The sequence below is a fragment of the Natator depressus genome, chromosome 2, assembly GCF_965152275.1.
Source record: "Natator depressus isolate rNatDep1 chromosome 2, rNatDep2.hap1, whole genome shotgun sequence".
Lineage (NCBI taxonomy): Eukaryota > Metazoa > Chordata > Testudines > Cheloniidae > Natator > Natator depressus.
This window is the reverse complement of record NC_134235.1, coordinates 176599993-176613652: the sequence shown is the minus strand read 5'-3', so window position 1 is coordinate 176613652 and position 13660 is coordinate 176599993. Positions and strand designations below refer to the sequence as shown.

Below are 13660 nucleotides of genomic sequence, written 5' to 3'. Positions count from 1 at the left end.
TCACTGCTTACTAAGACTTTCATTTGGAAAGCAGTTTTCACTAGCCCTGCACATATTTCCTGTGTTATGCAAACACCATTTATCACAGTAACTGTTCTTTGCCCTAATTATCCATTATACCACACATAATTCAACCTCTAATTCACCCGTCTGTTTAAAGTAACATGACTTACATTACATACCTATGTAATAAAGCTAATAGTCAATGATCTTGCCTGACAGCCAGTTTCTTAGACAATACATGTGCCTTTCCCCAAGTAATATTCTTGCTGGGATCAAAGAATTCCTGACATTTTGTAATGATTTCAGACAGCACTTTGCAATCCCCTTCAGGCTCACACAGGGATGAACTATAGATCAATGTTTCTCAATCTTTTTGATACCAGGTTGCTGCCTTCCTAAACTGTAACAGGGAGATCTTAGGGACCGACGCCGATCCATGGACCAGTCGTTGGAAAACACTGCTGTAGATCATCAGTGCTTCTGGGCCAGCCGCACATAGGAGTGTAGACTCTAGAGGATTTCATTCTCTCAGTCTTTTCCCAGTATCACTTGCTTCTAGGAAATTTTGAAAGTGCTGTAACCACCTCCTTCAGTTCTCGGTAAGATCCTCTTCCAGACTGAAGGAGTCTGGTGGCTTAATTTGATCCATTTTTGCCAAAATTTTAGTTTACATATGGCTCTGTCTAGTAAAGGCATGACCTAAAGGAGCACTCATAAGGAACTGATCTTTATTTCCTAGTCCTTCGCACCCAACATGGGTCTGTGTTAATGCCCTCATCATTAGCATCAAGGCTAAGTATCCACTGACTACAGAGGCAACTCATAGACACAAACTTCATAGCAGTCTCCAGACACATTCTCCCCCAGAATGAAGCTTGCACTACAATCTCAAATTAAACAAAAGTGGTATCTCTGCCATCAAAATGAGGGTTATGGATTTGTCCTGACAGCAGCACTTGCTGACTTCCGTATCTGGGACTTCTAAAACGGGTCACATGAAAGCTACACCAAGTGCTAGGAGCCAAGGGGGCAGAAATGTTAATGCAGTTTTAACAGTATATTTTGGAAAGCACTCATTTTCTTTTTCCTTTTGGGGAACAGTGGACAATACAAGGGCTTTTTTTTTTTTTTTTTTTTTTTTACAGTACCATAGATCACATTTCCCGAAGGCCCAGCTCAACACCTTCAATAGGACTGAATGGCACGATAAGAAGGATGCTTTGCATTCTGCAGTTTAAGAAAAATGGAAGCCATAAAAGTGACCCCTTTAAGAAGCAGCATCAGAGAGAGGAATAGATCAGACTCAGCTGGAGCAGCTGTCAAGGCTCAAAACAGCTCTGTCTTCATAAGTTTTATAAGCATTTTTAAGGGAGGTGGAGGAGACTTACTATATGCAACAAGATAAAGTTAAAAATGCACAGCTTCTCAGGAGTTGAAAGGATGCTTTTTCCTACAAACTCTCTCTTCTCTTTATCTTATCTGCATGGAAAGTAAACAGAAAGTCCCCATTACCTCTCGATATCAGTGAGTCTGGAAGAGTCCCGGAATCCTTTAGCAAAAGGGTTGCTGTCAATTTTCAGCTTGGTTATCTGGAAACACAGAAAAGAGCAACACAACATGATTGTGGCACCAAGGTATTGCAGTGTACAAAGTTTCTACCAATCCATCCCCATGACCTCACAGCTACGTGTATCCACATTCCCATTTCTTTTATGACTACTCTCTGGACTGGATTGAGCAAATATGGGGGCTTCTGTGAAGCCACTGAATTGGCACCACCAGCGTCAAAGCTCAAGATTCAAAGTTTGAGTCTCCTCTCATACCAGGATAAATCAGGAGTCGCTCCACTGAAGTCAATGGCATTACACTGGTGTAAAACTGATGTAAGTGAGAGGATAAATCAGGCTTCCTTTCTGGCATCTGTCCCAAAGTCCAGTGTCATGATAACTGACAAGGCAGGGCTAGGTCATGGGTCCAAAAGGGTTGTGTGTATTGATGGAGGAAGTTAGGGGAACAGTAGATTTAAACAGAAGCAGGGGGAGCCTGTGAGGTGCCCCATATGTGGCTATGGTAAAGAGGGAAATATTTTGATTCTACAGGAGTCTCAAGCTATTGTCTCCAAAACAATCTCCATCAGCCCAAAACAGGTCATACATGCAGCACTGAAACAAGAGCAGTAAACACTACATTGGCATTGCAACCTACTTTGGAGGGGGAGGGGCCCACAACCTGCTGGCCCTGCTGATTTTAAAGCATTGTCTCAAGCAGCCCCGACAATTTTGACTTTAATATAACTGGTCCAAGCCGAGCCTAATAAACCACACACAGAGACACTGGCACTGTTTTGTACAGAGGCGGGGGAAAATGTCACAGTTAAAACCAGATTTGGTAAGGCTGAGTTAAAAGAGTGACCCTATTAAAACAATTACAGTCTTACGAGATTGGATATCTTACAACCAAAAACTTTCTCCCCTTCTTCAAATTCAGCTATTGGCTTAAACAGCAACAGCCTCTCATTTTCAAAAGAGATGTGCAAGAAAGCTTCCTTTGAGAACTCCAAGCCTTCCTGGCCTGATCCTCAGAGCTGCTGAATGTGTTCCACACCTCTCAGGATCGGGCCCTGTATATGTATAGAACATAAACACCCCTATGGACCTTATAGGCATTATTAGAGAAGACAAAGAAACCAGAAAATGCAACGAACAGAACATAATAGGCAGGAGCTTTGTTCCAGAAGCAACTGTGGGGAAAAAAGATAGAATTTGTGTTTGTTGCCATTTAATGTGATTAAAACTTGTCTAGGAGCTCTTTAAATATGTATTGATCTTATAGCAAAATTATGTTATGCAAGCAGATGCAGGTGCCATTTTCTGCCAATAATGCTCCATCCAAATCCATTTATATAGTCGTGTAACATGTGGGTGTAAGAGTGTGGTAAGGGGGAGGAACAGGATAAGGAGAGACGCTCTTTTGGCCAAGATATCCCCGGCTCTTCAAGACTTTAAAGGAAAAACCGCAGTCATCCTGAGAAACCAATAGAGTTGCTTTGGCTTACACCGGGGATGGATTTGCCTTCCTGTGATTTATTTGAGTTATACTGTCCAGTAAATTTTGTCCCCTGCTGTCATACTGCCTGCTGAGCCATTGTAAAGAATTCTTTGTGTACCCATCTGCCCAAAATTGTCATTGGTGGTTTCAATTGGTTTTGTGACAAAATTGATCAAATCTGTACTTCTGCTTTCAATAGGCAGATTCTGTGCTTGAAATTTGGAAGGATGCAACAAAAATTAGATTTGCCAAATATATTTTGCCCTGATGGAATTAAAAGGCGACTGGAAGCAAGGGTCTGAAGCCTGATCATCTCTCACAAAGCTGTGAGTGCCATCAGCTCCAGTTGAAGCCAATGAGAGTCCAGGGAACTCAGAATCTCCTGTGTTAACAGAGATTAGCACCACTGAAGAATCATCACCAATTTCATCCTGGCCTCCCCGTAAAAGGCCTGTGGTATATTGGTCACCACGTTGCTTAAAAAATGGGCCTTGAAGGTTCAGAAATTAAAACAAGCAATTCCAACTCCCTGAATGTTCACATGCTTTCATAGAGCAAGGATATATTAGTGCTGGGTGACTCATCTGAAACCAGAGAAGATTACAGCCAAATCTGACTCTTGATTCTGAGAGACCACTCTTCCGGGCAGGAAGTCAGAGGAGTGGGAGGGAAGGTTTATGAAAACTAGGGGAAGCAAAGGAGGACTGATGGGGTTTTTTCAAGTTGCTATCTACATTATTCAAATGCAAGGTGTGGTCTAGTGATCTGACTACAACAAGTCTGGGAACTAAGAACTACAAATATATAGGCAGCCTCGTCTAGTAGATAGTGCACTGGACTGCAGTCAGGAGACTTGGGGTGAAATCCTGGCTCCATTGATGGCCATGGCAAAACTCCCATTGACTTCAGTGTGGTCTGGATTTCACCCTCTGTCACTGACCTGCTGTGTGACCTTGAGCAAGTCACTTCAACTCTCTGTGCTGTTGTTTCCTCTCTTACTCCTTGCCTTGTCTGTTTAGAATTCAAGCATTTGGGGGCAGGGACTGACTCTTACTATGTGGGTTTATGAGGACCAGGAGTTATAGTGTGTTAGTATGGGTTATTCAAGCACAATGGGGCCCCAATCTCAGCTGGGGCTATTAGGCATTCCCATAATGCAAATAAATGATCATCACTAGCGCTGGTTGGGAATGTTCTGATGTTTTTTCCCTTTGGAAAATGCTGATTTTCAAAACCGAAACGGTGCATAGAAAAGGGTTGATCTCGACAAATCTCCCAATTCAAAAACAGGTTTACAATAAAGTTCAAATTTGTCAAAATGTCCCGTTTTGACATTTCTGGTATGAAAAGTTTAATAATTTGGTCCAAAGCTACTTTTTGTTTTGAAATTTTAGGGGGGAGGTTATATTTTTTTTAAAAAGGTCAAAATCGGAACAACATGTTTCAATTAATCCAAGCCAGGCTCATGAAAAATTTTGAGATTTAGATTTTTCAGCCCGATTTGGGACAGGACTCCTCCCGAAACCACTAGTTCTGACACTGACACATTGTGTAGGTTTGGGCAAATCATGTCAACCATAGGAACAACTTCCTCAGGATCGAGGTGGATTCTCCATCACTGACAATTTTTAAATCAAGATTGGATGTTTTTCTAAAAGATCTGCTCCAGGAATTCTTTGGGGGAAGTTCTATGGCCTGTGTTCTACAGAAGGGCAGCTTGATGATCACAGTGGTCCCTTCTGGCTTTGGAATCTATGAATCCAGGAATCTTGAGGGAAACCGACTTAAATCTATTTTTGTGCTAATCAGATTGCCATTTCTCTAATACTAATGACTTGGTATGACATCCCCCGAGTGAAACTTGTCCTATCCAATGAAGTGAGCTGTAGCTCACAAAAGCTTATGCTCAAATAAATTTGTTAGTCTCTAAGGTGCCACAAGTACTCCTTTTCTTTTTGCGGATACAGACTAACACGGCTGCTACTTTGAAACCATTCCACATGAGACTCACAACCATTTCTGATCTCACATAGAAATAACATTTATCCTCAGAGACTGTCTCACAAACAATCAGAAGAACATCTGCTAGAAAGCATTTAAAAATGAAATTTGACCTACAATTCAACTCTGTAGCAGTGGTTTGACTGTTAAACAAATGTATGCCCTTTAAATCTTAAAATATGAGATAGTTTGTTGAAAGTGTAATGTATTTAGCTTTTATCTAATAACCTGCAGAAATGTAATCAACCCCCCTTAAAACAGCAAGGAAAGAAATGGCAGAAATGAAAAAATGTTCCATTTTCATTAGTCATAAATAGAATGACAGCATCAATATCTAGGGGTTCCAGAGATGTTCCATTGAGAAATTTTGCAGTATTCATTGTATGTACTTAGGGAAGTTTTGTTTAGAAATGGCCATGATCTAAATGTCAGTGATAAGCACCAATCTATTGTACAGAAGTAAATTCCAGTTTTAAATTGGATTTTTAAAATTTGGCTGATTTCTACAGAAAGTCAACTGAACGCCCTTTTCTAAACAAATTTCTTGCTGGTGTACTATCAAGATTACTGCATGACGAATTTTCTTTTGCATTCAGTTATAAATGTGAGTTTAAATGGAAACATTTTGAGCTCTGGGGCAGATATTAAGCTAGGTTTGGTGTATGTCATAACTGTAAGAACTCCAAGTCATATCCTTAGAGAAAGAATTTTTAAAATAGTAGGTCAGACTACATGAGCCAGTGATCCCTTCTGGCCTTACACTCTATGAATATGATCTAAAGAGGTGCCTAAGGTACAGTACAATATTTATTTACATTGCTTATTCTCTACAACACACAGTAGCTTCATTCCATTTCCCGCAACTGGAAGTTTTGTTTTCTGTTAGGAAATGTTGTACATTTTAGACAGAGTACTCTGAGTCTGTGATCATACAGTCCAAACATCTGGGAAGGTATCTGGCACATTACTAATCTAAACGTTTTTAACGTAGGAAAGAAAGTTAGCTAGTGTGTTAGCTATTCTCTTTTAGGATGTGATCCAACGCCCAGAGAAGTCAATAGGAGTCTTTCTATTGACTTCAATATTAAAGGCCTTATCCAATTCCCACTGAAGTGTTTTCATCCAATTGTTTACAAACTTCCTAAGTTTACTTATTACATCCAATGTTAAAAGCAGGCTCCATTGTTATGATCCTAGTCCATTTTGTGGATGTTACTCATTGGCGTACCAGTTTGATATTCAAATGTATAACTGGTATTATCTAGCCAGTGTGAGAAAGGCCTATTTCTGGGTTGTTTCCCTTACATTTTACCCTTGTAGCTTAATTAGTTAATTTTTAAAGTCCCATCAGTCAATACATCCAAGCCAGGATATAGCTCAGCCAAAAGCTCTCTGACATAGGATCACTGGAAGTTGGAACAGCCCCAAGGTGAACTGAAAGGGTTAATTTGAAAAGTACTAAACAATAATGGGCCACAGCTTTATACACGTAGAAATAAAGATTCAAACTAAAAGGCTTGTTTCTGTAACCTTTACTTGTGAATAATTCTTATTGTTCTATGAGTAGCTGTTGTTCTATTAATCCATTGACGTTATTAACCGGGGCGCTGGAACAGTTTGTATGGCGGGGGTGCTGAGAGCCATTGAACCAAACTGTAAACCCTGGATTTAATGGAAACCACGTCAAGCTGGGCCGCACCCCTACTTCCAGCACCTGTGGTTATTAGAAGTACACATGTATATACGAATTACTCTTGAATGGCAAGCGAGCAGGATCAGGCCCAAAGAGAGGAAAAAAGTCCTTGCGAGCTCTCTAACATCACAGAGACGTCTATGCTGAATTAAAAGGGGGAATTTATTAACACACAGAACTTTAGACAAGTTAATGAGAGTTCTAAAAATGATCTAGCATCACACTCACCAACTGATTCTGGTAGGCAGTGACTGCTGTGAAAACCGTCTCTGGAAAGATAAACGTCCTGAACTCTTCAGATTTCAGATTTAGCAAGGAGGCAGTGTGATCTTTCTTCTTAATGATGTGCACCCTGGGCTGGTACTTGTGCATGGAGTTCAAAATGATCTGAAGCAAAGAGTTACAAAAGGTTGTCCTGAGTTTAAGATTAAGACAACTTGAACAGAACATGACTGTAAAAAGCCAGTGCACATTAAAGTTACAGGGCTACACCATGGCAGCAGAAATGTAGATACGTAGGAGCTGACTGTCAGAGGTGCTGAGCGCCTCCGCTTCCTTTGACTTCAGTGGGTGCTCACTTCTGATAACCAGGCCATTAAGGCATAAATTTCAGAAAATGGCCTCCTTTTATGCGTGCGCAAAATTCCTGAGCACACTCTCTCCAAGAATTAACACTTGTTCATCCAGGAGCTAGGTTTGACATGTGCACATTCTATCACTTATGTGCAAGGGTGTTTGAAGTTATTAACTGCCTAGGCAAGTTTGAGTGCTTGAAAAGTGTACACACAGGAGTGGGCAACTACAAAGTTGTGAACACACACAAAATGATGCCCGCTTGTGGCCCCTTTGGAAAAATAAATCAGGTCCTTATGGTGCAAACCTGGCTTTTAAAGCAGCTTGTCCTATATACTCAAATCTGACTGCTAAACTAACAGAAATCAAAAAGCAGAGGAGGACCATGAGTAACGCATCAAAGGGAATATTTGTTGCAAATTTTGCCGTTTTTCTTCATTAATATTTGCTTGTGGAAAAAAATCCATTCTTGTCTAATCCTCCAATTAACTGACTTCAGTGCCCACTGAAACCATAGGAAAGACACCCATTCACTTCCGTTGGCATCGGGCTGAGTTCTATTTGCCCAGTTTCTAATCACAATACTAGAATATAAAAATGAAACGTAGAGTTAGGTTTGCACCATTTTTCATTCTAGATATAATCACAGTTTTGAGACTAAACTGGCAGTGGGATTGGGTAGGTAGTTCCGTTTTACAGGGCTGCAAGGAGCTCACAGGAAATTCAGTACATCATCTGGAATAGCCGATCTACATTCAAAGAAAAGTGTTAAACTGAAAGTCAACAGGAGAAACACAGTCTTTCTTGATAACTCAGTAAATAATGCAGGTTACCTATTGCATTACAGCTGTGCTCTTGCATCAGCTGTGTTACATCAGTCGATTCCTACTGTACCTTTTTCTCCTCCCATTGGGCCAAGTACTGCTCTGACTTGTACTCTGATTTCAGTGGGGATGCACATGTGCAATGGAGAGCAGAATTTAGTGCATTACAATCATCATGAGAATGAGACATCGTTTTAGTGCTTTGTGTAGTAAGCAAACGTTTATCATTTCAGTATTCTTCCTGACTCTGGCTTGCACTCTATTTCTGCATTGATTTCAAGCTCCTTGCTCTCACCTTCAAGACACTGCACAATACATCACCTCATCTACTTCTCTGCCCTTCTCCCACTTCCCCTTCCATCCCCTAGGCTGCTCCAGAGTTTCTCACCTCACTGCTCTTTTGTCTTCTTTATCCACTCCCAACTGTGTGTCACTCTTAGCCCTCCAGTTAGTGCATTTCAGTGCCCCTCTCTCTTCTTGCATACAAAACTTTCATAATCAACCTGGTTCATGAAGCGCATCAGCCATAAAGAAACACTGTACTCTGCACCCAATTCAAAAGTGATATGAATGATAGTTTAAGTCAGTAGTTCTCAAATTTATTTGATCGCACCCCCCTTCTTTGTGTCTGTAGTTGTTTACACCTCTTCCCCTCCCCCCCGTACTGCCACACACAAGTGCATATACCTTAGGTGCACATGTATACTACTCTGTGTATGCCAGACAGAGACAAGTCTACTCATGTATGTATTAGATGAACAGTGAATGTGGCAAGGCTCGTAAATATTAGAGCTGGGTGAATACTGCAAATAAGTGTCCACTAATATTTATTCACATTTATAGGTTGAGATTTTCAAAGTAGCTTAAGTGATTTAGGCACCCATTGTCCATTGAAGAAAGTTAGTGTCTAACTCCCATAGGCTACTTTGAAAATCCCAGCTGAAATGATTACTCATAAGCCACGTTGATACCCTGTGTGTGCATTTTCTGGGAACGCGCATGCAATCAAGTTTCTCTAGCACAAATGCCATGCAAGAGTTATACTCAGAGCTGATCTAATCAGGGAATGGAAATAATACCATGTGATATATGTAACCAATCACAGCAAGGCATAAGTAGCAAGCCATAAAGTATATGAAATTTGTGAAAAATTTTACCAGCTTTTTAAAATAAATTTGAGAAAAATCATTCACAAACGTTCCAGAAATAGAAAGAAAGACAAAAGTGTTCAACACATTATCTCTATAATTACTCTTAGTTCTAAGATGTAAACCAGAGACACATACAAATGCAGAGTTTTACTGTGTGTTTCCTTGCAACAAACTTTATGTCATGCACACAATGAAAAGACTACTGCCCAGTGCATAGACTGAATACAAATAGTGCCATCACTGTTGTTGTGTATATTAAGGATACAAGTCCAGAAGTCTCAGAATAAGAGAAGAAAAACAAATGCTAAGCTTAAAATTAAAAACGAACATTTCTTCACTTCAGGTGGATTTTGTTTCAGAAAAAGAACCCTTCTATAAATAGAACACCTCACCACTTTACATCCTGTAACAACAACCAGAAGTGTCTTTCAGGGGATGGAAAGAACAAGTGACCATAAAAAACAGGGGTTAGCATAGTTTCAACTTTTGTATCTGAAAACTGAAAATATTAAGGCATTTTAAGGCCATTAAGACTCCCTCATGAGCCAACATGGCTTGTCAAATGCAATGAACATTTTAATAGGCCAAATAAGAGAACCAGTCAGAGAAAAGGAGCTTTTTAAATTCAAAGGTGCCATTTCAGAAGGCCTAAAAATCAAAGCTGCTTAACTCAAAAATATCATTGCCATAATTCAAAGAACCATCTGTTTCAAAGGCTTCATAGAATTAATTTGTTTCGTAGGTCTATACAGTATCTGGTGATGGTATTTACATATTGACAACTACTCCAACATAAAAGGACACAAAAATTAAATGGAGAGTGTTCTAAAATAAATACATAGACCAATATGTTCTTCCCACAGCGTTTGGACCTGGTACTACAGTCCTTGTGTGGCATTGGATGTAAACAGGAGTGTTGCGTGCAACAGGGGTACATTGTCAGGTCCTTTGTCTTTGGTGAGATCTTCCTTTATGGGAATGTCATCATCTTGTGGTACACTGGTGCCCAGCAGATTTAGGATCAGACTCTAGTGGCTCCCTGCACACGTGAGCAAGAAAAGAGGAAAGTTCTCTGCCTTGTTTCTCTGATTCTCCACCTGTGCAGGGGGTAGTCATGATCCAAGTGGTTGTATTCCTTGATGCAAGATTTGAGGGAGTCATAGTACTAGCCATGTTACTACATACTGTAAAAAGGGTAGGCGTGGGTGAGGGTATGGACAGGCCCTTCCATCCTGCTACATGCTTTAGTTAACCAAATGAGGGGGAGAACATAGACGGTACCTCCAAAAAGGCGGTGGAGGTGCTGTCTCCAGCACCACCAGAGGCATTCTCGCTGCCTGACTGTCGTCAGGTAGAGTGGCTGCAGCCACTTCCACTAAGGCTCTGTCTACACTACGGACCTTACAGCAGCACAGCTCTGCCACTGTAAGATGTCCCGTGTAGCTGCTCTATGCCAACGGGAGAGAGTCTCCTGGTGGCATAATTAAACCACGCTCAACAAGCAGCAGTAGTGAAACTTATGTCAGTCAGTGGTGTGGGGTTTTTCTCCCACACACCTGACCGACAAAAGTGCTAGTGGAGACAAAGCCAAATTCAGGGCACGTCCACGCCCCTCCCAAACATGTTGCTCTTGCTTTGGAAGTCACAATCTGGCCCTTAATAATTTCACAAGGAGATGACATCAGCAGCACTCGTAGCCATTCTATCGGACTATTTGCTACGCCAGTGCGTGTTCTTTGTGCAGGATTGTCCCCTTGTGTGGTATTCACAGAAGTGGGTTTCACTATAAAGTGATCGTTTGCAGCATTAGCTCAGGAAAGTGATTTTTTTTAAAATGAACTGCCTTGCATTTACAAAAAATATATTTGTTACAGCATGTAGATTGTCAGATTTTATATACATATATAAAAATGTCTTAGATCATTTAAGAAAATAAATGCTTCACTCCTACAATGAATTCCACACAAGGGCATCCCTTTACCCACCTGGAGCCTCACTGATGTCAGTGGTCTTTGCATGCACAACATTCAGCCACACAGATCTCATTGCAGGATCAAGACCTTAGGGCATGATCCTACGCTCGTTGAAACAAAACAAAAACAAAAAACCGGCTTTGCTTCTAGAGATCTCTTATGGAACAAGAGCAAAAAACAAAAACAAAAACATGTTAGCCAGAAAAGTGTGTGGGAGAAGGATTTAAGAAAAATATACCTACAGCTCTTTAGAAAAGAATAGTGTGTTGGCATCTGTTCTTTTCTTTTTTTGCTTTCAGGAGGTATTTCCCATGAAAATGCTTTGGCTCAACCCTGCTGTCCTTAAAACTCTCATTCATATTGGAAATATTCCTACTGGACAATTCAGACAGCAACCTGCTTTATCAAACACTCTGAAAAAGCAATAAATAACCCACTGTAGGAGGAGGGGGTCTCCAGTGTCTGATATCCCCATGCCTCAGTTTCCTTAGTCCGTATCTTACATGCCTCCTCCCTCCATAATTTATCTTTCAAAACCAGCTCTCCCTTCCTGGGGTCTCACTTATTAACACTAATTTACATAGTCTAAATCTTGTACAGGAAACCCTCCCATCCTGATCCTACTCTTCAGGCTTGGGTTCCCTCAGGACTTCTTCCCACCAAGTTAGACAATTCACAAGGTCTTAAACCTTCCCATGAAAAGGCTTCCCAGCAGAGAGCCACTGCTGATCCTCCCCCACCAGGTCGGGCTCCCAGCCACCTGCTCTCAGTCACATGCTTTCTCTTTTCCAAGCCCGTTAACTTAGGAGGAAAACCTGGCACAGATCAGAGTGGGGACTTAAACCCCTTAAAGGCCCGAGTTCACCCCATGACGCCCTGTGTTTAATTTATGTAAAGGTTGAGTGTTTCTATAGCCAACACAATTGACTTTGGAGCAATTTTGTCTTTTTAATTTTACATCCTTTGTTTCAGTGTTGGATTAACCCTTCCTGGTGTGTCAGGACTACATTACTGACACCAAGCCCAGTCCACTTTGGGTCAGCAAGTAAAAGACATGCCCCTGTTGAACCCCTCCCATGTAGATTGCTTAGGGCACTGACACCAAATTCAACAGAGCAGGATTTGCAAGTATACATGACAAGGCACTTGGTAGCGTCTAAGATCAGAGCACTATCCAGTGGGGCAAGTCAAAGCAAAAGAGAGATGGAAACATATTAGACAAAACCATGTGTGTCTCTTTTCTCTTCTCTTTGACACTGGATGGTGCCCCTGATTTAGGTCTGGATTCTGCCCCTTTGATAGCAGTGGAAATGGGATCAGAACACTATGATGATCTGGGCTTTACCCCATCCATCCCGTTAATAAATTAATATACAGATGATAAATCATGGAAGCTAAAGATAGTTCTTTTTTTACAAGCTGTCTATGGCCTTTGACTGCAATGGGTAATGCCACACATCTCCCACAAAAGGTCAATGTGACACTGATGAAAGGTGTTGAATTGACAAGCCAGGAAGTCTGAAGTCATCTGATCATCTCCAGCAGAGGGCAAACCAATGAGTACAAACTTTCCCACAAGCCTCTGCCATTGCACTGCCACTGACATGAAGGGACCACTTGTAAAGGTGGAAGGGTAGGTCAGTCTCAAAGCCCATTTGAACTTTTGCCATCGGGATCAGAGTGCCAAGAAGTGTGCCAATTAATGTCATACCGTAACAGACTCATAGCTAATTTATGCTGTTTTTTTTTTTTTTTTACTCCTTACCACAGAGTAGGTTACTCACATGCCCATGTTGATCCAGTTCATTGTTCGTCAGTTTCACTTTTTCAAAGGACACCATCTGCTTTAGTAATTGTTCCCCTGTAAATGGAGAATCAGGGTGCACATACAACCTAAAAAACCAAACAAACACAGAAGTCTTACAGTCAGATTTGTGTAAATGGTACTGACTTTATAAACATGTATCCACACAAAATTAAAATAAGTCTTATGCCTTCACGATATCCAATGGCCTCACCAAGAGGTATTTTCTCAAATCTTAGAACCACACTGATCTACCAGCAAAGCAAGAAATATAGGATTCCCTTAAGCTGCATCCATGAAATACCATAACTACTCATGAAAAATTATAGAAGACATGACTGAGTTCTTCACCCACTGGAATATAACGAAGAATCCATCTTTTTAAAGACTTTCTCATTCACTAAGCATATTATTCTTTTATAAGCATAACTAATTCTATCTAAGCAGCGGATAAAAATAATCTAAAATAGAGACATTATTTCACTGTTATGTCTTTTTTCCAAAAGAAAAATTGATCATGTCTTCCAGCAGCTGTACTAATAAGCGCTTAAAATAACAATGACTCCAGCTCAAAGAAAAAGGCATACTGC

At 40.8% G+C, this 13660-nt stretch overlaps 1 protein-coding gene across 1 annotated transcript in view; it reads right to left on the bottom strand.

The window, feature by feature from the left end:
• Positions 1-13660, bottom strand: part of TBX20 (T-box transcription factor 20) — a 49674-nt gene that overhangs the window by 24376 nt on the left and 11638 nt on the right. The window contains exons 4-6 of the mRNA XM_074945356.1: positions 13051-13159; positions 6974-7132; positions 1516-1592 (exon numbers count right to left, since the gene is read on the bottom strand). Coding sequence (XP_074801457.1) covers positions 1516-1592; positions 6974-7132; positions 13051-13159 — 345 coding nt within the window. The remainder of the gene's footprint in view (positions 1-1515; positions 1593-6973; positions 7133-13050; positions 13160-13660) is intronic.